The sequence below is a fragment of the Triplophysa rosa genome, linkage group LG14 (assembly GCF_024868665.1).
Source record: "Triplophysa rosa linkage group LG14, Trosa_1v2, whole genome shotgun sequence".
In the NCBI taxonomy this organism is placed as follows: Eukaryota; Metazoa; Chordata; class Actinopteri; order Cypriniformes; family Nemacheilidae; genus Triplophysa; species Triplophysa rosa.
The window spans coordinates 20,263,251-20,288,481 of record NC_079903.1 but is presented as its reverse complement, the minus strand read 5'-3'; the positions used below and the strand labels follow the sequence as shown (position 1 = coordinate 20,288,481).

The 25,231-nt window shown below is 41.7% G+C and overlaps 1 protein-coding gene across 4 annotated transcripts in view; it reads right to left on the bottom strand.

Annotated features, from left to right (window-relative positions):
• The window catches only part of robo1 (roundabout, axon guidance receptor, homolog 1 (Drosophila)), a 236,978-nt gene that overhangs the window by 13,210 nt on the left and 198,537 nt on the right, over positions 1 to 25,231 (bottom strand). For all 4 annotated transcript variants that reach the window (XM_057350586.1, XM_057350584.1, XM_057350585.1 and 1 more), the window contains 17 exons: positions 24,438 to 24,558; positions 23,075 to 23,213; positions 22,801 to 22,928; positions 19,132 to 19,256; positions 18,580 to 18,751; positions 16,523 to 16,728; positions 14,547 to 14,628; positions 14,187 to 14,355; positions 13,536 to 13,702; positions 13,310 to 13,431; positions 12,090 to 12,324; positions 10,989 to 11,110; positions 7,048 to 7,219; positions 5,552 to 5,752; positions 3,123 to 3,149; positions 1,563 to 1,605; positions 2 to 156 (listed from right to left, as the gene is read on the bottom strand). In XM_057350586.1, coding sequence (XP_057206569.1) covers positions 2 to 156; positions 1,563 to 1,605; positions 3,123 to 3,149; positions 5,552 to 5,752; positions 7,048 to 7,219; positions 10,989 to 11,110; positions 12,090 to 12,324; positions 13,310 to 13,431; positions 13,536 to 13,702; positions 14,187 to 14,355; positions 14,547 to 14,628; positions 16,523 to 16,728; positions 18,580 to 18,751; positions 19,132 to 19,256; positions 22,801 to 22,928; positions 23,075 to 23,213; positions 24,438 to 24,558 — 2,386 coding nt within the window. The remainder of the gene's footprint in view (position 1; positions 157 to 1,562; positions 1,606 to 3,122; positions 3,150 to 5,551; positions 5,753 to 7,047; positions 7,220 to 10,988; positions 11,111 to 12,089; positions 12,325 to 13,309; positions 13,432 to 13,535; positions 13,703 to 14,186; positions 14,356 to 14,546; positions 14,629 to 16,522; positions 16,729 to 18,579; positions 18,752 to 19,131; positions 19,257 to 22,800; positions 22,929 to 23,074; positions 23,214 to 24,437; positions 24,559 to 25,231) is intronic.

The following is a 25,231-nucleotide window of genomic DNA, read 5'->3' as shown; positions in this document are numbered from 1 at the left end:
CCGGGGCGGCTGTAGGTGGCCAGGTTGCTATCGCTGTTTCCATTACTGCCAGTACAGCAGTTGATGGTATAGTCGTTTTGATTGGAGCAGCTGTTGGGCCAGGTGTCCGCCAGCCAGGGCTGATTCGCCGGTTCGCCGATATTCAACAGACCCGGTCTGAAAAATACACAAACATGTTGATTTATTACCAACTTTAACACGGACATGGTCAATGAACAAGACAGGTGGTGCCAAGACCGTGAGCAGACATCTTTGATTTTAGCCCTGGATGGAGGGCCATTGGATAACTGAGATGCTTTTAAAACACAGCTTTGCTCAACCAATGACATGAGTTTGGGGTGGAACCATCCGTTTGTCCAACCAATGGAATTTTTTTAATTATTTGTACAATTCTAGGTGGATCAGAAACAACACTTTCCACAACCGCCCAATTCTCTTTCTTTCTTCCATGCATCTCTCTGGGCATTTGAGCTTGACTTGCTCATGACTGGACTTGACACTTTCCCTGAAGCCTTGTGACCGTCGGGTGGATTTTGGATTACCCAAACGCTGGAGTACATCGCTGCTCCGGCGTGGGAAAGACGAAGCCGAATCATCTAAGCCATCACTAAAGATGAAGAGCTCAGAGCTACAGCTCATGCCAGCATGTCACAGTCTATCACTATCATCTCAGATGTTTGAAGACGGTCTGAATGAACCATTCAGATCCAGATCTAGTGCAAAACAACTTCGCTGAATTTCCCGTTTGACCAAATGACAAATCTTGAAACGAGAAACAACGCAAGCGCGAGTACTTTTCATTCACTGGTTGTCTTTAAAAGCACTGATAATATAATAGCAAGTTCTAGAGAATGCAATAACGCCATAAAACAAGGTCATATCAAAATGATTGTGAGAGGAAGAAAGAAAGAAAGAAATAAGAGGTTCAGAGGAGTATTTTCCAGGGACGGGCATCAAAGACAGAGTTTTGTGCTTCAACGTGATTCTTCAAAGTGCGGCAAATGGCTTCCCTCTCCCCCGGCGCTCGCCGTCTCCCTGCAGCAGGTTCTGCTTCTTTCTTGTATTTCACTAACACGACCTAACAAGCTCTGTTAGCTCCAAAAAAGGGCCGAAACCTTTGCTACAGGCAAGGGTAAAGACTTGGCTAATGAAAAGACGGACTCTCAAAGAACACATAAAGGAAGAAGACACTCACAGGAATTCTCATCTGCGGCTATTCAAAGGAAAACAAAGATGCATATGTGCATGCAGGAACTTTTCTCATGCGTGCCACCAAACGCTCGCCATGGGGATGTGGAGATATGCAGGGCAAAAGCTTAAATATGTTGGTACAAATAATTGCATTCACAGGGTAGAAATAAAATGGCCTTTGTCTCTTCTGGCTTCTGAACGGCTCCATCTCACGACATACGACAGCTATTTTACAAAGACAAACATGCCCCCTAGTGTCAATAAAATGCAATTGCACTGCAGCACACACCCTCCATGTGGACATCATAGGGTTCTGCTAAACATGACATTGTTTTAAAGATGTAAAATCAGACATTGCGTATTTTTCTTACCTTCCTGCACTGGTGACCGCCTCTCCTCCCCTCTGATAGGCCACTGCAGGAAAAGAAAGGAAATGGTAAGAAAACAGAAAAAAACAATACATCCAGTACCACTTCATACAAGCCATTATATGTTAAAGGGATAGTTCACCCAAACATAACAATTCTGTCAACATTTATTCACCACTGTTTCATTCAAAACATGCAAAACACAAAGGAAGATATTTTGAAAAATGTCTCAATGGTTTTGTGTCCACACAATGGAAGTCAATGAGGTCCAGTGTTGTTCGGTTACCAACGCTCTTCAAAATATCTTTTGTGTTCTGCAGAAGAATGAAAGTCATGCAGTAACGACACAAGGATGAATAAAACTAGGTGAGTTTAAAAGATAAATCAATTTTAAGAAAGACATCAGTCGAACACACATAATAAAAAGGCCTAAATGCATGCCCTTCAATAAGTTCACATCCAATCCTCACACTACAAGACTTGTGAGGAGTTATTAGAGTAGTCGCTGGCGCTTTGATCAACTGTCAGCCCTCTTTATTCCTCTCCGAGCATTCTCTCTCTATATACTTTCATGCCGGCAGTCCGTGCGAGCGCCTAAAGTTCTCTCTGATTATCCGTGTCAACCTCAGACTGGATTTAGATTTCCTTTCTTGTGGAGAGATGTATTTAGATCCTCCCACACTTTCCCTGGTGTCGTTCAGTTTAGTTTCGGGTTAAGCTGAACAAATGTGAACCGGACTGAACTGGCCGTTGAGGAATGGGAAGTAGCAATGCGTGACACGAAGTGTTGTTTTTCTAGTGAAGTACTTTATGGCTTTTTTGAAGTACAAACAATTTATTCTATATAACACAGTGGACATAACGTGGACAGGAAGTTGTGTCAGACTCTAGGAATTGTGGGAATCCACTGGGTATATGCAGGAATCATGGAGCTAAATGTAATACTTTTAAAGACCTCATCGCCACTTACATTGGCGACATTTTAACCTACATTTACTATTCTGATAGTAAGATAGCACAACTAAACAGTCTTAGTTTGAGATAGCTTCGTATTAATGCAACATAATTCAGAAGAGTGGGAACAAAGCACAAGAGAATGAATTGAGTGACTAACCCAATGCAAGTTTTATTAGAAAGAGAAACGAGGATATGCTAATCGTCTTCCGACACACAGCGGTACACCTCACGGTTATTCCCAGAGACGGCCCTCAGCCATGGTTCCAACTCTTTATCCAAAAACGTGCATTTCCACAATAGTCAACGATATTGTTTAACAACCTGGTGTAAATGGACCTCCCACTATTCGCCTACACACAATGACCAAATTCAGGCCAACTTTAGCATTTGACCTCTTTTGGACAAATATGAAAAGATCGCACAAAATGTAATACCTTGGTAAAAGGCATTTAAGACTTTTCAAGGGCTTTTCAAAAGCTTAAGTACTTTTCAAAGACTTTTCAAGTACTTTTCAAGGGACTTCATTTTCTCTAAATTTATGAATCAACGTTTAATACTTTTTAAGACCCCGCGGACACCCTGGGCAAGTGTATGAGGTGCGATTACCTGTGGGGGTGAAGGTGAAGGAGGGCACTGCAAACACACAAGACAGCAAAGAGAAAGAAAGACACATCTCATTAGTTATTCATTAGATTCGTATTCATAATTATTCCTCACAACATGATTTATTTATGATATCGGCTTCTTACGTGAAAATATGTATGCATAAAACACAATTAAATAAATGTGAGACAGACAGACAGATAGACGAAGAGGCTTCATTGACATTGACTCAAAATGTATTCTAACACACGTCCTCCGTTTGACAGAAATCTCGTTTCTTTCATGTTGATCAAAGGGCCGATAAGCAGGTGAATAAAACGCAGAATTCGTAATAAACAGCCCATCACACACATCAAAGTCTTCATGCAGAGATCTGTCCGTACGCTTGGTTTTTGGCTGTTACGCAGGTCCATCAGAATTCAACACCTGCTGTCTTCGCCTCATTTTCATCTATTTACTGGAAGACAACCTTTCAAATAGTCCGCCATATTTTTTCCAAATGCCATGTTTATTGACAGTGCTGGTCTGGGTTCTTGGCAGCGCTTTGAGGAAAGATGAGTCTAACAGATTGGCCGGCGTTCTTGATGATTTTATCGTGAAGCAGAAGTAGATTGACGCTCGATTTAATAGACGCTAAATCAAATTTCATTGGTGAATAAATGATTGACAGGGCTCACAGAATCTCTGTATATACTATACACATAACACACGCTTCAAGATTAGGCACTTAAAGGGATACTTCACCCAAAAATGAAAACTCTGTCATCGTTTACTCACCTTTGAGTTGTTCCAAATCTGTATCAATATCTTTGTTCTGATGAGCACAGAGAAAGATATTTGGAAGAATGCTTAGACAGATTTTGCCCCCCATTGACCCCCATAGTAGGAAAAAGTGCCCCAGAACTGTTCGCTGTCCTACATTTTTAAAATGTCCAAAAGAACAAAAAAAAATGATTATGAGGTATTTTTTCCTACTATGGTAGTCAATGGGGGGGAATCTGTCAGGTAAGTAAATGATGACAGAATTTTCATTTGTGGGTGTCACTTTAATGGCGTCTTTCATGTACTTTACGTAACCTCAAGCAAGTCGCGTCTCGTCCACGACACACAACGTTTATTTTCGGCATGCCTTCTGCGAACGCTTATAATATCACTCGCGCCAGTCCTTTAATGTTGTGTAAACTATGTTTTCTAGCATTCGAAACATCATAAGCGCTTAGAGATAAAAGAACCTTTTTGCGCTAGCATTTACAAATAAAACGACTGCCAGTCATGTCAATCTTGTCGAGTCATTCTGGCAAACGCATTCAGGTGATCTCAACCTTGAAGCGTGGACGTATTCATTATTGCTTTTTTGTTCCTTTGCGGTCGACACGTTCAATTAACTTGAATGCGACTCAGCCTTCGGAGTCTATGAATGCTAACGCTAATGAATGGCTTGGATCTCTTCCTTTAGATTCTTGCCAATAAACATTCCATTCGCTTTATGACCTTGAGACATGCAGCTACCGCACGCCGAAAAACCGCCATTGTTGGCATCGCTCTTCTTGTCAACTCATCAAGCGAATGAGAAACGGATTGTAAAGAAAACGTAGCTCTACATTCAGACTGCCAGGGATCAGCTGTGATTCATCAGGGTCAAAAGCTTTTGGATACGTGGAAACGTAAGAGTTGTATAGAAGCGACCCTGAGGGCAGAAATCAGACTCATCTCATTCAAGAAACGGGTGCTGTACGTTTTCTTACATTAGCTCTAATAAAAGACCTTGACATCTGGGATTAAACCTGAGATTACGACGCAAAACATAAGCAGCTGTACAGCTCGAAGCCAAACGTTACAACTGAGACGCTGTGAGAAGATGAGAATCATTTGTTATCCAAGTAAGTTTCTTGAAAAAGAAACAAATGACTGAAAGAAAGCATAAATAGTTATGACACATTTCTTTTTTCTACAGTACTACATTACTCCACCCACCCGGGTATGAATTATAGGCCACGCCCACTTAATAACAACTCACAGACTCATAATGATCAGGCTGGAGTGACTAACCCGCTACTCATGTCATATCTGACGTGTTTGTAAATCATTATACGGAAATTATTTGTACCGACTTAAAGGGGCAGTTCACCCCAAAATGATCGTTTACTCACCCTCTTGTCATTTCTAACCTGTAAAAAAGTATTTTGAAGAATGTCGACGAACGAACAGCGGTGGCAGCCGTTGACTTCTATTGTACGGACACAAAACCAATGCAAGTGAATGGCTGCCATCGCTGTTCGGTCAGCAACGTTTTTCAAAATATCTTCTTTTGTGTTCTGCGGAAGAAAGAAACTCATACAGGTTTGGAACAACAAGTGGGTGAGTGAATGATGACGGACTTTTCATTTTTGGGCGAACGATCACTTTAAACTTTGACCTCAGTGTGAACTGACCTTTACGGATTCCAGCGTAGCTGCTGCTCAGTCCGTTCCTCTTCTTACGGTGACGGTACAACCAGATGCTGAACACCATGAGAATGATCCAGCAGGCGGCGCCGATGCCCGCGATGAACGCCGGCTGACGCACCACATCCGAGATCTGCTGGGAGATGGTGTTCTCCACATCCAGAGGCAAAACCATCCGGCCCGATGAATCTGAAACAGACCAAATGAGATTTCTTCTAAATAAACATTTTATTATATTCTTTATACTTATTTCTAAATTCTTTTTTTACTTATTTTTAGCTTAGTTTAGCTCAGATCGGTTTTTGTTTTTCTATTAAAAAGTGAGTTATTACGCGAGGAGTGTTAATATTGAAAAGCGAGCTCTGCGTTTCTATATTTATGATCGAGAAGATGGAACAGCAACCGACAAAACCGTCTCTTATTCTTCGCATGAAAGAGAATCCAAAAAGAAATGTTATTCTGTTGACTGTTTCTTTTCTCTTCACCTCCTCTTTCTGTTTCATGTGGGCGTCACTTTCATCTTCTCGGACTATATTTTGTTTTATTTCTTCTCCTGCTTGGGGCAAAGCCGAATTGCTCTTCTACACCTTCTTGTATTTCTCACTCCTTTATTGAGTTTCATCCGTACTTCCTGTTTGTGTTGCACGGTTGTGACTGAAACTCCTCTGAGAGGCCAGGGCAGGACAGATGCGTGGGCTGCAGAGATGCGAGAAAGCCCACAGTGTGACAGATGCTTTTGAGGCCAGCATCTTGGCTTTCCGGCATGTCTTTCTGTCCTGATGTAAGGCTCAGCGGGGGAACCGGCTGAATGGAGGCACATCAGACACTGCGATTTAAGTTCAACCCACGCAGCACTTGAGTAAGGGAAGAAGCGGACTGCTTCACGATCTTCGCTGTGGATGTGTGTGCGAGGTTACAGCTCAAACCCTTATTTTATGAACGCTTTTGTGTTCTGACTGGCAAAAGTAAACATGTTACCCATAATGCACTGCTTTTCAAGTCCCGAGTGGTGTCAAATATGATATATTCTTTTTACTCCATTGACTTATTTTACTTCCAATTTCACTGTACTTTCAATTTTGAACGGTACACAGTTTTTTGTTTTATTATGTTAAAGTACCAATGGTACTTTATTATTTTTGAGTTGACTATTGATTGGCATCTTATTAAAAACAGATTTATACATCCGACCTATTGTTCACATGGATCCAATGGCACGACACCAAGTTCTATCGCAATCATCTCTAATAATCCCAGTTTTAATCGCTGCCAGACACGACTTGATCCTCGACAAGTTAAAGCCGGCGAGTTTACGTAGAAATAAACTTTTCAAGCAATTAAAGGCTTTGCTGCACAAAAGTAATCTACACTTAACATCTGCGTTCAAGAAAAGGATTCTAATAAGGCCGTTTTTGTTAATTATACACTTCTCAGAAGCTAACCGCAAGACAAGTTACGACTGTGGAATAAGTTCACCGACTCACCCAGTTGGAAGAAGGAAGCCTCGCTCTTTACCCCCGGACCGGCCCCGGTGCTGGCTGCCACCTCCAACCTGTACGGCACACCGACCACCAGACCCGGAATCATAACCGAGAAGGTAGAACCGTCCACCGTGCGGTTAATGTGATAGCGGCTTTCGTTTCCAAGGCACCAGATCTGAGAAGAAGGAAAAGAAATCATGATGGGACACTTCATAACAAATAGTGTAACAAACTTAGGCAAGAGTGAAACTTTTTAAGGAACACAGTTGCCGTCAACTTATTTGTTTTTCTTATTATTATATTTAAATGCTGTAGAACAATATTAAATTAAATAGTAAAACAAAACAAATCGAAGAAAGGAAAGAACTGAAACTATAATATTGTTAAATCATTTAAAGTGATGGATTTTTTTTCTTCTGCAGCATCTAGATTTAGTTGTCTAGATTTAGGACTGTCACGATAAACCGACAATAAATATCACGTGATTTATGCACAGCTTTTGAGTGAAGAACGGGAAAATGCTGCTGCATCCGAAAGCCAGAGGGCGCTCTCGTGCGGAAACTCCAAATACGCACTGCAGAAGAAGACAATAACACGGTCTAGAATCTAGGAAATGTCTATGGACATCTTTTTATCACTGTTACTCAAGCCTCATCGGGTATTTTTATGATAATAAAGTATATTTATAATGATCATGTTTGACGGGTGTTGCTTTTTCAAATGCACATTATAAGCGACTCGCACTGCTTTAGATCGAGCAGCATTTCCTACTGATCCCAGAGACGTGCTTCACGGACAAGCTACGCATTAAAAAAATATCGACACATTGCATATCGCAGCCAGCTCGATTACAATAGGATTTAATGGTATCGCGATAAATTATCGTGCTGCCCTGAATTGGGAGTTTAAAAAAAAACAAAAAAGATCCTAACAGATCAAATGAGCTACCTTTGCTTGGCTGTAAATACATCAAGTCAATTTAAAGGGATAGTTCGTCCCAAAATAAAAACGTTGTCATCATTTACTCACTCAGAAGTTTTTTTCCAAACCTTTATAAACTTTCTTATTGCGCTAAACGCAAAGAAAGATATTTGGAAGAATGTTTGTAACCAAACAGTTCTGGGGCACCATTGACAACCATAGTCGAAAGAAAAACTACTATGGTAGGAAATGGTGACCCAGAACTGATTGGTTTCCCACATTCTTCAAAATATTTGTGTTCAACAGAACAAAGACATTTACATAGGTTTGGAACACCTTCCCTTTGAGCAAAGTCTTTAAATTCTTATATTATCAATTTTTTATAAAATAGATTTACACTTAGTGATGCACAATATTGGATTGTTGCCGATATCCGATATGCCAATAATTTCCACCTCAATTAAGCCGATAGCCGATATATACTGTCTATCCACCGGGCATTTTTACGCAGCTAAAATTTGGTTATAGACCTACTGTCTGTGACTGCTATAAAACAAAGGCAAGCAGTAATTATTATTAGTGTTAAGGCTGTAAGTTAACTTTTTTTGCACATAGCACTGGTGCTAGACAGGTTTAAAGTTTGGTAGCACAGGCCAAACTGTAGGAGTATAAATCGTCTGTTGTCATCATTAAAACAAATATGCAAGTGCAGTTCATCATGAATAGACAGGTAACTGACAAAAGACATTAATGTTACATACAGATGAATAAATTAGGGCCGTATCATTTTTAGATTACCTAAATTTGTTTGAATATTTCTCAGTTGTGTATTTTTCCTTTTTAACTATACAATAGTGGTATATTTGTCCACATAAATTACTGTAGTATACTATAGTAAACTGCAGTAAAATTCTTAGATACTTTTTTTAACTTTACTATAGTATACAGTGTTTATCAATTCACTAGGGCACTACAATTTTCAAAAGCAAATACTATAGTACACCACAGTATTTTTTTGTCTGAGTGTTCAATTTAACGGGACTTTTATTTTGACGGGTCTTCGGGAAGGCGCTTGTTTTCAGATAGCTTCACTCAGACAGTAGAACGCTCCTAAAATAAACTCTCAGAGCAACTCTGACTGGAGATGAAGTTCATGTGTTCACATCCTCATACAGTTGACGGGCGCAGAGATGGATTTCTTTGCGCACTCAGTTAATGTAAGAATGTGCTGCTTTTACAAGCATGATTTAATTACAGCTTCCTATCGGCGAGGCATATCGGCATTATTTTCTTTATCGGGCAGATAATTAATTTATAAGCCATTTTCTGCCGATAATATCGTGCATCCCTATTTACACTATTAATATGTTACAGGTGGGTTAGCAAGACAGTTTATTTTCACACGATATCAGGTGGCGCTAAGATTTCGACGCTGAAAACTTCGTCAAAGAATTTTCTTAGTCGGGGCAGTGTTGGGTGTAACTAGTTACTAAGTAATTAGTTACTGTAATTTAATTACTTTCCCCCGAAAAAGTAAAGTAAGGGATTACTCTTATTTTTCCTGTAATTTAATTACAGTTACTTTTGATGTAATTAAACTAAATACTTGTGTAATATATGTGTGTGTGCAGAAGAGGAATTTACATCAATATTCAAAGTCTAACTTTAAAATCCATGCTTTAATGTATAATTCTAACATTTGTAATTAATAATAATACTTTATGTAGTTTTATATTATTTATTTGAATGAATTAAAAGATCCGTTTCATGTCCATCCTTGAATCACTTAACTCATCAAGGTTGATGTAGGACATAGAAAGTAATTAGTAATAAGTAATTAAATACTTTTTGAAGAGAGTAACTTGTACAGTAATCTAATTACATTATCAAATGTGTAATTAGTAACTAGTAATTAATTACTTTTTCAGAGTAACTTACCCAACACTGGTCGGGGGTCATATTTTTCGCTTGATGTGAAAATTCACCTTTCTTTGTTTTCATTGTGCACACTGATCTCTGGTCCGTTTCTACTCTACAAACTCCAGCAGTCACACTCTTAAAATGAGCATCTATGTGTGTGTGTGTGTGTGTCCAGAGGTCGGTCGTATCACACACCGTCAGCACAATCACAAGCCCGGCGGGGGGCTGTTCACTGGGGTGAAACGTGATATAACTTCCTCTCTGCCTGCTTAACTCCGATTCGAGGTTAGCTGTGTGGAATGAAGTTTCACATATTTGTCCACGCTGACGTCCTCAGCTTCGGAAACGCTAATCAGGTTCAGACATCCCTAAAGGCCACGTGAAAAAGTGCATTGTGGGTATATGGGGAATGTGAGGCAACAGACAACGTTCTGACGGTTCTGAAGTTCTCCTGAGGCACAACGGGCCAAAAAAAATGTTAGCGTTTAGCGAGAAATTCTCCGCCGCCCAATTTAACAAGCGTGAAATTACTCACCACCTTCTCTTCCACTGCCTAAAACATTTACCTGAAAATTAACCGGGACTTAACAACTCAAACCGTGTCTCTTCCTGTCAGATGATGCCTGAGAACCCAATGACGAAACGGTGAAAGCCCATTAAAACTCATGCGCATGAAAGGAATATTGTATGAGATGAGCGTGTTATCATGCTCAGACATGATACTGACGAGGCTGCTGGGAAATATTTGTAATTATATTTGCTAGTATGCACGATTACAATTACAAAGTGACAATCAAAAAGCAAGTGTCTAAAAAATTGTATTTAAGAATGTGATTAATGAAAACATGTTTATAAGGGAACATTTGGTACACCGAAGGCCATGAATTGAAGTGATTCCTTCTCTCAACCACTAGGTGGCAGCATTTCACAAGCTCTCAATTTCCACCCGTGAAAATCAAACCATTATCCATTCATTCTCCAGCTCACAGTCAAATAAATGGAGTGAATCGATGGAGTGCGAATTTAATTTCCTCTTCCTATTTCCTTCCCTCACTGTTGTTAACACAATCTCTGTTTCTTTGTCTATTTCCTGCCGTTCGCACCTTATATTCCTGCACCATGCCGTTCTGCTCCTCCTCTGGGGGCGGTTGCCAGGATACCAGGATAGCTGTTCCGTTGTCCCCACTTCCTGTCACGGTGACCCCACGGGGAGCGGCGCTGGGTGCTGCGATAAGAGACGAGGAAACGCGTCACACACACACCTTACAATATGAACGCACATTTATCTTACAGTGTGTGTGTGTGTGTGCGTGCACATTTACATACGCTATAATATGCATACTATGTACAGACAGTATACCTAATAATACTGTGTAGTTGTATATGTATAAGCATATTTGTACATACAGTATATGTAAGTGCATGACTGCTGTCTGTCCGTCTGTGATCGTGTGTGTGTGTCGGCACACAAGCGTGTGTGTGTTCTCAATAATAACACATGTAAGCACTCGTTTTAATAGCTCGACTCTCTGCGTTATTATTAGTGCACTTAAATAATGAGAGAGGACTGCCAAGCTACATGATTCCCAGTTCTACGTGCCAGCTGCCAGCGGGACGAATCTGCTGCTAAAACGCTGACACCGTAATTCACTTTACATCACCGTTATCCACTTAATACTAAAACGAAACCTTGGAGCGAGACGTTTGCGTTTCGTTTGCTGTAGCTGACGTTCCGCATTTTGTTTGTTCGTTTGTTTCAACAACAAAAGCTGGCACGCACGGGCGCAGGGAATTCTGGGAGCAGACCAGATCCCTGCTGCCACAGACGGCCACACCCTCAGAACAATTAGCACAGCAGTTGTTTAAGCTTTCTTTCTGGCTTCTTGTTGGTCGCTTGGCTTTGGGTTTTTTGGCTGCCTCGAGGGCCGCAGACCGCACGGTAATGCAAACAAGAACAGCAGAATACAGATTTAGTGGGAAGAAATACACACACACACGCCAGACGTATGTGACCTGAACCAAAATTGAACACTACGATGATCTTTACGCATTAAGATTTAGACGCACGGCTTCTGACAATCTGCCTTCGTGTGCATATTCGTGTAATAGTAAATTCATTTGTGCTGCGCCGTAGGTGAGCGAGTGAGGAAATGCGGGACATGAGAGAAACTGGAAGCGGCAGACGGGCGGAAAGCTCTTCTCACCTTCCTCCAGGGTCTTGGCCACTTTGACATCGCTGTCAGTGCCTAGAAACTCGTTGAAGAAAGGTCGTACTTTGAACTCATAGGTCACGCCCTTCTTGAGCTGGGTGACGACTGCGCTGTTCTCCCCCGGGGTTCGAACCTCAAACACGGCCCATTCCACCCGCTGCTGAGCTGCGTCCGGGGACGGCCGGTACATCACCTTATAGCCCTGAATATACTGCGACTGCTGCTCGACCTGAGAGAGAAGATGCAGAATAACTGTTAAAGTGCACAAGATGATTTTTCTGAAAAGAAAAGCTTTTTTGCGCACCGCACTTCTAAATACATCTGTAAAGATGCTTTTGCTAAACTTTATAGTTTTGTCCCCAGCTCTGAGACAAAGCGATGTGTGCTGAGCGCATGCATGATATCATCACGCCTGCTAGCGATTAGCATTACCCAGCATGCTCAAACAATAGGAAGCCCTGAAAACAAGGAGTATTTGATTCTTGTGTTTGGTCTACACTTTGTTATGGTTGTATATCTGAACGGTGCATTATTATTTGAAACCGTAATGCTTTTTAATAAAGTCTGTAATGCATTATTGTTAATCTGAATATGGCTACATATTTAAAACACCCTATAACCAACTAGGTGAATTTTTAAAAATTGATATAAATATTCTATCACGTCTGGGCATCTGTTAACCTCCCACGCGATGCGAGTTTTATATCGGAGGACTTCTGGATCGGGATCCTCCCATAGGGCAGCGATTGAACGTGAAGCGCACACGCTTGTGAAGTTTTTAATAATTTCTTGATCCGCCCCACTAAAAGCAGATGCCGTATCAGCTGTCTTTGATTAAACATGTATTAAAGTGAGAGCGGCCCCAAATGTTAAAGCGAGGCAAGCTGGGAGCGGTTCTGCTCGTGTGCGGGGAGAAGAGCATCAAACAGAAGGTCAGATCAATCATCATTTACATCCGAGCAAATAAAAAAAAACATTCAACACGGCTTTGTTAGATGATTAAACCATTTCAGGAGCACTCCTTGGAAACATAAATCGACGTTATCTGACATCGTGGTTTTCTTTAGTCGTTTATTTGTCCTTTATCATCAAGAGTATAATGGAAACAATTCCCCGGGAGATTAATCATCTGTGAGGTCAGCTTTGTGGGTTTCAAATCTACGACCCGACTCTTCAACCACTGTGAAGTTGATAAGAAACACGGCAGAACTCACGGTCCACTGGACTCTGACGGAAGACGAGGAGAGGATTGTGGGATTGTGGAGGTGTATGACAACATCTCCTAATTCTCTCTGGATCTGCCCATGTTCGACTCCTTGACTCGTCGGTGGAACATCTGCTCGCATACACAGAAAACATCAGACGCGCACCTCATAAACCATGACAAGCTTTTTAGCTCTAGTGCAAAAACGTGACACGTGAGGTCAAAGGTGAACTGACCTTGCGTTTTGACAGCATCGCTGATAGGACTGGGGTCGCTCAGGCCGTACGCATTAGCGGCTCTCACCAGAAACAGGTAGACGGCGCTCGGCTTCAGACCCTTGAGGACGAAACTCTCGGTTTTCACGTGATCGGCGAGGGTCTGCCAGCTGCTGCCCGCCGCGTGGCTGCCGTCCACACCACACAAATCAAACGTAAGTCTTTATCCAGCCAATTACAGCGGCCCAAACTTCACCAAATAACATAATTACAATCATTTTGCAAAACAACAGGGTTACCGCAGAACACGGGGCTTACAGGAAACCATGAACGAGGGTATGATTATTTATGACATACCACAGAGGATGAATGGAATATTTATAGAAAAGAATTATGTTGTCAAAAGTATTTAATATTGTTTGGTGAAATGCATGCTTGTACAACCAAACCAACCAGGAAAAATAAGAAAACGATGACCTGGCCAAAAAACGACTTATACATTTAAAGTAATCTTACATATGATTTTAAATACAATTAAATTGGATTATTAATATTGATATAAATGTTAGTAACTTATATATATAAATATAATAACTTGACAAAGCAAGTTATGGGTTTAATATAATATATATATACTGTATATATAACATTTTTGAATGTGCGTGACGTCACCTGAAGGCCTCTATGACATATGAGGTGGGCGTGGCCCCAGCATTGAGGTTGGGCTTCCAGGATAAAGACACAGATGTGCGACTGACATCCGTGACCTCGGGTTTGGATGGGGCTCTGGGAATCAGATTGGGATCCGTGGGTCTGCCGGGTTGAACCGGAGCACCAAACTCTGAAACAAAGAATCACAAGTAATGACTACGCCAAGAACGACTCTCTTACACGCCCTAATTTGCATGAAGGAACAATGCAACCAATTACAGCATGCTGCAGGTTTCATATCAAACTCAAATTTAAACTTCATTTCCTGTCTTCATTTCCTCCACGACTTCATCTCTACTGTCTTTCATCTCGGCGACGTACCTTGCACCTCCAGGTAAGCCTTCCACGACGCCTCTCCGCTGGGGGTGGATGCTGTGCAGGTGTACACGCCCGTGTCTCCCAGCTGAAAGATACAAACCTCTATGAATGCAAATGTATGCGTCTCGCATCTTTATTAATGGCGATTCTTCGGCGTTCATATCAAGGGTGATGCATACTGTGAAAAACATACTAATATAACACACGGAGATGTTGCTGTGCAGGTCGTGACGCGCAAACAAATGTTCCATTTTTATGTAAATCAACCTACTTACTTACTACTGCTACTGTATGTTAAGCAGCGATACAAGACAACATTTTAATATACATGTGACAACATTACTCACCTCAATTTTGTGATATTGAAGTACTTGTCAACTTGATCATTTTACGGTGTAAAAAAACACAAACTAATCACGAAGGTAATCCCATCGTAGCCGTATGCCATATGCGCATCTCAATCAAAGCAAACAGAAACATTTAAGACCGCTTCAGCCGATCTGTCGTTCAGCGTACGCAGGCGGTATGAAAGCTGTCAGAAATAGACGGTCTATCTTAAGTCGCCGCCACCGCGTGTGTGCTCCTTTAATGACACGTTCATTAATGCCGACCGCCCGAAGCGCAACAGATAGAGACGCATCTCCCCATCTCTCTTCCATTCTTTACAAAAGCGAGACGTCCTCATGTGAGACATCCACGTTAATTAAAGTCGCATTCTGACAGCCCGCTCCGCGGGACCTTTGACCCCTACGACGGGGGAACCCGGGCATTCGTGTGTGTGTGCTGTGACAGGAAACACTCCTCTATCCCCCCCTCTCTCGCGTTCGCTCCGTGGGTGTGTGAAGCTCGGCACGGTTGGGGGGAGAAGCGGGAGTGCTTGTTCTCACATCAAAACCTGCAGGCTGACTGACAGCTCTCTGAACACTGGCCGTTTGTCCGCATGTGTGATGATGTTTTTGGTGCTGGGAGGGATGAAAGGAAAGCATGCACAATGATGTACGACACACACATACACTTACAGTACATGGGCACAAAAGCGCGCACACGTGGAAAACAAAGGTTTTCATTGTTTTACAATTATTGTGGATTTTAGTGCTCATGAATTGGGTTTGGTGAAAATATCGTATAAATACATTGAATATTATTTATATATGCATGCATTGATTTATATTCCATTACACTGAATGCATTCCTATCACGTCCAACAAACAAGCTCTTTAAAGATGCGGAAAACTGGCATTTCTCCGTGCGGTTGGAGCCGCTTCGATGAGATATCGTAATGCGGTTTTATTGCGAAACAGTTGCCTTTGACAACGCTAGTAAAACGCATCATAAAAACACACGTTTTTCTCACATTCATTTCGTGCGTCTGTATACACAGATGTCGACCTTTGTGAAAACCTATTCATTTCTAAACATTTGCAAGTTTGCAGAAACAGCCCAAAACTCGAAGCGATATTTGAAGGCGAGCTGTGATTTACAACGCAGTCGGTAAAAAACTCGCCGCGCCGTTTTCGATATTAGAGGTGATAAAACTCGAGGCTCAAAAACACATCTACAAACCTGAGCTCAGAAAGAGACAGCCGTGCCGAGCAGCAGCTAACCGCGTACAACAAATCTCTGTGAATAAAACATGAAGAAACGAACAGGCTTTGACTTCAGCAGCTCAACGCTCTCGATTCCCCCGCAAATAAACATTCAGTGCGGTGCGTTCCGAATGGAAAACTCTATAAAACTGTGTTTCTAAGGAAAACCCAACAAGAAAAACTGCGCTTTACGAGAACCTCACTGCGCGCAAACCTCCACATGCTCAGGTTTTTAATACATCGAGGGTTCAGAGTGGAGTTGCGAAGCTATAAATCCAACAAAGAAAAACGTTCTCATGAACCGGAGTCACGTCCCCCGTTACTGTATGTTAGTCTGAATGATAGATGTGTAGATGTCAGAGAGGAGGGACTGACCCCTCCGAGCCACCGTACCTTAACGTAACGGATCTGAAGCGCTCCGGTGTCCAGCTGTTTGAGTCGAGAGTCGTGGGTGGACACCAGGACCCCGTCCTTCCTCCACAGGATGGTGGGAGTCGGGGTACCCGTGGCCTGGCATCCCAGGACCACCGTCCCGTCCACGGCCACGGTCTGGTTGGTGGGACCCTGACGGACGATTGGTGGCGGTCTATCAGAGATAACTGGAGGAGAGACAGCAGAGAAAGAGAGCATCAGAAATCTGAAGCTGCTTATGACATAAACATATTTGATGTCTTTAGGAATGCTTATTGTACAAACGGTCTTTAATTTTGTACGTTAAATTCGTATCAAAGATTCACTTTTTTACCTTAAATTCTATTATATAGTATTGTTTATTTATTCCTATGAATCCATTCTGAACTATATCGAACTGAAGAAATGTTACTAAATTACAGAAAGAGAGTCAAAAAGAAAGACAGAGCGAGCCAGAAAGAGAGAGAGACATATTGGTCTCATTTTAAGACTCACAAGATCCCGACTGACTAATATCATTATAATAACTATAATAAAAAAATGATTTTACTCCAAACCAAAATCCAAAATAGATCCTTTAAGGCTTTGTAAGAGTCACCCAGAATCACACGCGTACAGTGCGAGTTACAAGACAACCAAGAAAATAAAAATAAACGTAACCAAGGAAAAAGAAAATGTGGAATTTCTGGCGGCGAACGAGCGAACGCGAAACAAAGAGAACGTCAAACAGAGATGGAATCCAGTTTTTTCAACTGGAAGCAATTTTCGAATCAGTCAACAGCAGTCGGAGAATGAAGCCAAAGTACAGACCGGCAATTAATACCGGCACCATTTCAACTGCACCAAATACCCCTCGGCCATTAAAATCACCCCCCCGTCGCGTCCTCTTCTGTCTGAAAGAGACCGTGATGGTCTGACTGCTGTAAACGCTGGTGTGTTTATGCGCTTCTGCTCGCGGATATGAACATTACCCACATTTATACGACCGTCATTTGCATAACAGCCACTGATATCTGAAGGACTGCACTCTTCAGAAGGATGAATTGTGTATCCGATGACACGTACACGCTTGCACGTGGACAGTCGTGTTGATGCTGTTGTAATTATCAAATCATCGCGGCGGTGACCCGTAATTACAATGTGTGGACACAGTAAGAGAGAAGAGTGGCGCTAAAACAACTGCTATTATTCTCTCTTGTTCTTGTTATTTTTAGGCAGGCACTCACGGGACAGTACATAAGATAAGGGCCGGTTTACGGTAAGGATATAAAAGATAACTATAATAACGTTTTAAAAATCATTCTATATAAAAACATTGTAGTTAAACTATATTGAAAACAGCACAGAGGAACGATATCGCACGAGTGATTTTTTTCTCAGCTGATAAAGGAAACATTAACCCAATTTGCATTTAAAGGGATACTTCACCCAAAAATGAAAATTCTGTCATCGTGTACTCACCTTCGAGTTGTTCCAAATCTGTATAAATGTCTTTGTTCTGATATTTGGAAGAATGCTTATAACCAGACAGATTTTGCCCCCCATTGACTCCCATAGTAGGAAAAAACACAACGGCAGTCAAATGTGCCCCAAAACTGTTCCTTCTTCAAAATGTCTTCTTTTACAATAAAACAAAAAATGATAAAGTCATTTTTCATACTATGGGAGTCATTGGGAGGCAAAATCTGTTTGGTTATAAGCATTCTTCCAAATATCTTTCTCTGTGTTCATCAGAACAAAGAAATAACTAGACAGATCTCGAACTCGAAGGTGAGTAAACGATGACAGAATTTTCATTTTTGGGTGAAGTATCCCTTTAAATCTTCGGATAAATAGTGGGGTGATAAGAGTGGATAGTCGACCTTGAAACTTCCATGTCTTGTCATCATTACGATAAGCTAAATACTACGGCATAACACTAGTTTTGGTGTCGACACATCAAAACACATCTTTCTAACACACCACAAGCCTTCTATCTTCGAATTTGAAGTTGAATTTCAACGTTTCATCGACGTTCGTGCGTGGTGGGAACATCTCACCGTCTGTGACCTCCAGCAGGGCTTTGGTGATGACGCTGCCAGCGATGTTCAGAGCCTGACAGCTGTAGTAACCTCCATCCGAACGCTCCACCGTCGTGATGGTCAGATCGCCCGTCTGCGAGACGGAGAAACGGCTGGAGGGTGGTGGAGGCTGAGAGGAGAACAGCAGGTTCTGAAAGAGGAAAGAAGACTTACGAGATCACGTCCTGTAGAAGATTTGAGAACTACGCGAGTGCACATTTTGTGTGGACATAAGCTTAAAGAATAATGAAAAAGTAAACCCTCATTTCCTGAAAAACAGGAATTTTGTCCAACTCGGGTGAAAAATAATCATCTTGGAAATCCAGCAGGTCAAAATGTGTGATGACTGACATTGTTTTAGGACCAAACGCCGAGTGTTACAGAGCCACCATAGGTGTGTAAACACGCAGATGGCCTCATAAATCTACCAACTTCGTGATTTTAACGTGGAGTGCCATGCATTTTATATATAGTACAACCATAAAAATGGTCACATGAATAAAAAACAAGAGAATACAGAAAGATGCTCACCTGACTGCCTTCTTTCTGCCAGAAGATAGCCGGCTGAGGACTTCCTGTAGCTTCACACTGAAATGTCACCGTGCGGCCCATCCCGACCACCTGATTCCTGGGTCGGACCACAAACACCGGAGGAACTGTGGGAGTATGAGATAAACAGATCAACTACTGTTTCTGCTGTGAGAATAGAGTTATAAGAGATTTTAATATATTCCCTAAACCTGCCTCAAGTCATTTAAAGCAAAGTTTGGGGTACAAACCGGGTTACGCTCTACCCTGAATCTTGATTTCCGTACTTTGTCAGGTCGAATTTAGATTTTTCTCCGTTTGAGAAATGTTTCGTTTACGGTAATACGCTTATAATGGAAATAGATCTAAATTGTTATGCACGCCAGTAATACAGACACAGTTTGTTTAAAAAAAAAACGAGTTGAAATACAATGATGCAGTCACTGCTTAAAGAGATAGTTCACCCAAAATAACATTTCTTATTCCAAACCGTCTGCAGAACACAAAAAAAGACATTTTGAAGAATGCTGGTAACCAAACAACATTGACCTCAATTATATCAACATTTCTCAAAATACCTTCTTTTGTGTTGCACAGAAGAACAAGTTATATGCAGGTTTTGGGTGAATAAATGATGACAGGATTTTTATTTGTGGGTGAACTATTCCTTTAAATTTCAATGAAATCTCAAAAACCCAAATCATTGAATGAACTGTGTGTAAATCTATTTTTTTACGCCGTAGACCGGCCTTCAGCATATCGGCAGGAGATAAAAGCAAAAGCCATACTCGTCTTTTATGGAGACGTGTAGGTACAAATATAAAAACAGATGTACCCCTGAATATAAAACCGCCATGACCCCCACTTTCGCTTCATTTGCATGGGCAAGGACACAACGCAATAAAATTTACATGGAGATGGGGGGATAAATTTGGGCCATCTGTCCCGGACTGACACACTTTAATGGCGCCGGCTTCATGTAGGTAGACGTTTTTCATGCATCTTAATGATCGAGCCCGTCTCAGGTTAGAAGATCTGATTTCTGCCTGGTGGCATCTTAGCTTGTGATAAGGAATGAGAACGTTGATAATTTCTGACAGAAAACACGACCCCCGCCCCACGTGTACCACGCTATACCCATCTGCAAGCTGTCAAATAATATACTGATGTAATGCGTTCACAGGCACAAAGGGAGTGAGGCACAAAGCAATAAAACCAGGCGTTTTTTGACGTTACCTTGTGCGCTCAGAGCGAGCATTTGTTTTACCCAGACCTGCTGTGCTGTCACTGTCGCCAGTGACAGCTCAGACAAGCGTGCTGATTGGTGGAAGGATGGATGGTGGATGAATGGTGGCTCTGACAACTTCCTGTTGCTGTCAAAGCAGCGAAAATGGTGACGGGTGACATTTGCAACTTACCAGACACAACTGAAAAAGGAAGAAACAGAAGTATGATAAAACACGGATGTAAAAGATGAGGAAATAAACAACACGACACATGAGGCAAAAACGACAGCATATGCATATTAAACAACATCGGAAAAAAAGTGCGGCGTGTGCCCAAACACGCAATGTGAATATATTGCGCAGGCTGGAATGTATGGCGCCAACAAGTAAAGCACATAAAGAAACAATTCTATTAGTCTTCGGGTGTGAAGACGGAGTATGAATGAAGGTTTTATTCTGGTCTGGCCAAAGATTTTATTAGGTGGCTGATGTAACCTGAGGTCTGGTTCTTTTCAAGCTCCAGTAGGTCATTTCAGCCGAACTACAATTAATCATTTTGGCATTTCAGGAAGAACGATTTAAGGACCGTTCGTATCAAGTGAGATAACTCGAACAACAATTATTAAGTTTATTAACTCTTTCCCCGTCAGTTGCCAGCGTTTTTGAACATTTTCACTAAAATTTGAAATAACAGAGTCTCTGCTTTTAAACAAAAGAAACCTTATTCTTCTATCACAATTTTTTTCTTTTTTTACAACCTCATAAATGTGGGTAAGGTTTCTTCAACAAATGCATCATTTCGATTAAAAAGCTGTGATAATTAGCATTTTTAGTCAAAGACTCCACCCTGATTAGACTCAGAACGATGATCAAAAACAGATCAAATATTTACTCAAAAAACAGACAAAATACATACGATCTAGATTCAGAGATTCTGTCTCTACAACAGTACAAACACCGACTGCCGTAGTAGCTCGTCTTTGGCATGTAACCGTTGATTTTTAAATGACGAGATAACTCGTGGATGGCGGGGGAAAGAGTTCAATAAAAAAAAATCTGGCTGATGAACGACAAAACATTGACAGCCAATCAAAATCCATTTGAATTCAAAGGGTTGTGAAAATGCGAAATGCGTGTGCTTTGATTAAACATAACATTGGTGTGGACGCAAATATAATAAACGCAACATTTCTGAGAGGAACAAACTATTTCATACAGTACAGTATATTCAAAATGATCTCTCTCTTAATAATGCGCACTGATGAATGACACACAAGAAATCCAGAAACACTTATTAAAATACTTAAATAAGTCCAATTTGATTTGACATTGTTATTTCAACACAAACGGAGAGAGAAACGATAGATTTGAGAACAGCTGGGTAAGAACTGGATTGGCCCGGCCGAGACGGCTTGTTTTCTCTCTTGGCAACGGTTGCCGCGCTCACTCCGCTCGGTTTCCATGGCCCATTAGCGCAGCTACTCCTGGGACCCGCATGGCATTCTAGCACTTTCCTCTAATACATCAATACTAATGACTAAATCGCCAGCTGAGAGGTCTTGTTTGTACCCGGCATTATCTTTTCATGGCCTTTTAGGAGAGAACTGACTCTTGCTCGAAATGACTTCAATGACAGAACGCGCGCGCGTGTCTGAAAAACTAGTAAGCTGCCTACGCCGACTACATTTTGTGTCATTGAACGCTGTTGAGGTAAGAAGCGGATACGATTTTGAGACAGCCTGTGCGTTCATGGAGCGTGTGATGCACATTTTTAAAAGAGGCATCTCAACGTTTTCAAATCGTCAAATATTTGATCAATATAATTACCTTGGCATCTGAAAAGCAGATATGTGCACACGGAGTTCGTGCTGGATGGATCATTGAAGCAGACGCGTTTAGAAGTCTGGTTCCAATGTCACAGCCTTGCCAAACATACTTGTAGAAAAGAATTCAGTAATGCGTGTATGCAGTCAAATGCAAAAATGCTCACGGGTGTCGAGGACACAATGTGGACACAAAGTGTTGAAACCCACTTGAGGGCTCACAGTGAACAAGAAAACAAACGTCGGGACAGAAAAATGACCTGGATATACCGCATGAATAAAAGAGGTGTGTCCTTATACAGACACGTGCATAAATCTTTTACTCTCTCTCGTTTTCACTCTTGTATAAGCAAAGCCGAACGTCTCATAATCTCATAATCGGATAACGCAAAAGAAATATTTGATGTATTTGTCTTACAGGAATGTTGTGTTTATTTGTTTAAGCAGCGGTTAAAGCAAAGGAGTGGTGAAGTTGTTCGAAACGAAGCGCTCGGTTAGACAAAACAACCTGACAAACTGTCAGCCGGTCAAAACAAAGACACGTACTCGCGCCCATCCGAGGCATTTGTAACTCAAATTAAAGGGAAGTGTTTGCAGCTTGTCATTGAGTGATGAGTTCATACCGTGGATGGTGAGCGTGGCGCTGGCCTCCGTCTTCCCCATCATGTTCTCCGCCTGACAGGTGTAAGTACCGGCGTCTCCCGAGGTCAACCTCTTCAGTTTGAGAGTGTGATCCTCCCAGATCTCATGCCTGAGATGATGACAAGACACCGACACGCAATTAAAAAACGATTGAATTCAAACAAAACACTTCAGCTGCTACCAGAGCTCGACTTGCACATGCTGTTTATTTATAGCCGTTCGGAGTACATCTTTCCAAAACAAAAATCCACATACCGTCCCTTTGGCAGCTCTCCGTCCTCTTTCCTCCAGCGGATGGTGGGCACGGGGTCTCCTTGAGCTTCACATTTAAACTCAACACTCTGGTCCACCAGAACAGACTGACTGCTCGGCTTTCGAAGAAAACTGGGTCTCTCTGTACACACACACACACACACACACACACACACACAATTAGGTATTACCAAAAGATTCACATATTTTCCTATGAGAAGTTTCCATCTGTAATCTGATTGGCTCTTTCTGAACTCTGCACACCATCCAATCATAACATCCAACTTCTGTCTCTCGCTCTTTCGTGAGAGCTCTCCTCCTACAAAATAATCAACATTTCATTTTTCCTTTTAGCTTGACCTTCGACACTGCCGCTTTGGCCTGAAAGTGCAAAAACAAGATTCCTCTTAGATTGACCAGAATTATATAACTCTCATACTTGCAGATCGGTTAGGATTATTATATAAACCGCTGAAAGAAGGATGCATCACCGCAGGCCCTTTAAAGACACATTCATCACTGCACGTTATTCATGCGCATCGATCGCTTGCAATGTAGCTATTGATTTTTTAATCTGTGTTGTGTTTACTACAGTCTGCGTTTATATAACCGAGCACATAATGTGACATTGAGCCTCATTTATGAGACTTGAGCAAAAATGAACGTCGGCGTAAAGTGCTTTTAAATGCATTTTATGTCATTTGTAAATATGAAAGTGATGAAAACGGCTGTACGGGAAAGAGGGTCAAAGGTCACCGGTTCCTTCGTACGCTGATGCTGTGTGGCATAAACTTGAGTGTTAATAAAGTGGATGATGGAGAAATACACTTTGTATGAACGAAGGATGTGTACACCATCTAATATGCGTTTGAGATGTCAAACTCTTAAAAGCTTTAAGGGTCCGTGTCTCCTAAACAGGGTCAATGACACGCTCGAGTCTTCCGACAGCTATGCACACAAACTCCAAACATCTGGACCCTCTCCCGCTCTGTCCGTAAACAAACACTGCATACGACGTGTGTTTAAGTGAATCCATCTGCAGTCGTGTTCACAATCAAATGCACAAGCGGATTAAATATACATGTGTGTCTAAGCTTTCCTGCGGCTCAGTGGTTACAGCGTGGCGTTAGCAACGCCAAGGTCATGGGTTCGACCCCAGGGATTGCACATACTTAGAAAAAAGTGTACAGTATAGTATTTGGATAAAAGCGTCTGTCAAATGCGTGAATGTAAATGTGTGTCTTGAAACCGGATCACGTGTTGGAGTATTCACAAAACGGTTGTCGGATGTGACAAAAACCATAAAGTAAATAGAGTTTTGAGCTTTCAACTGTACAGTATATGAAGAAATAAGATCAATGTGTACCAAGGACGGTCAGCTCGGCAATCTCGCTCTCTCGTTCGCCCATCATGTTGGTTCCCACGCACACGTACTTTCCGGCATCTGTCTTCCTGGTGTTGGTGATCATCAATTTACCTCCTCGTATCTGTCGGAAAGAAAATATAAGAAGTGAAAAATGATCCTAATACCTACAGTATACGCCTATATATATGTATACACACATAAACAGACCTACGTATATACACACACACAAACATATACAGTATATATACACATAAACATACATACATACTCTATATACTGTGCATACAAAATGTTTTTATCTGGACATGTGTGTTTGTGTTTGTGTGTGTATATGTAGACATATACGTGTCACATCTACATGAATGCATGTCAGCGTTTGTGAATGTGTGCATTGGCTATACAGGTCAGCTTATATTTTCCCATGGATCTGATTACAGACCAAGAGGCCCTTGCTTTGTTCTCAGGCAATCGTAGGGGCAGCTGGGGGTCCTCGTTCACCCGAGGAAGGGATCACGCTCGCGCGACAAATCCGATCCCTGCATTAAAAGACCACACGGTGCGCGTGAACTAGGGGGAGCCGAATGTGGCAGCTCTCCCGCAGCTTCCTACCTGTATTTAAACTGGTCAACATGTGGCTTCGCTTTCTGCCAGCGCATGTCATGTCTCATTGGTTATCATTCGCAGTGGTCAGCGTCGGTTAGATCAGAGCGCTTTCACATGTGGAATGTGTAAACACTGCCGTGGTGATAAAGACCAGAGGCGTAACGAACGGATACATGGGCTGTATATCCCAT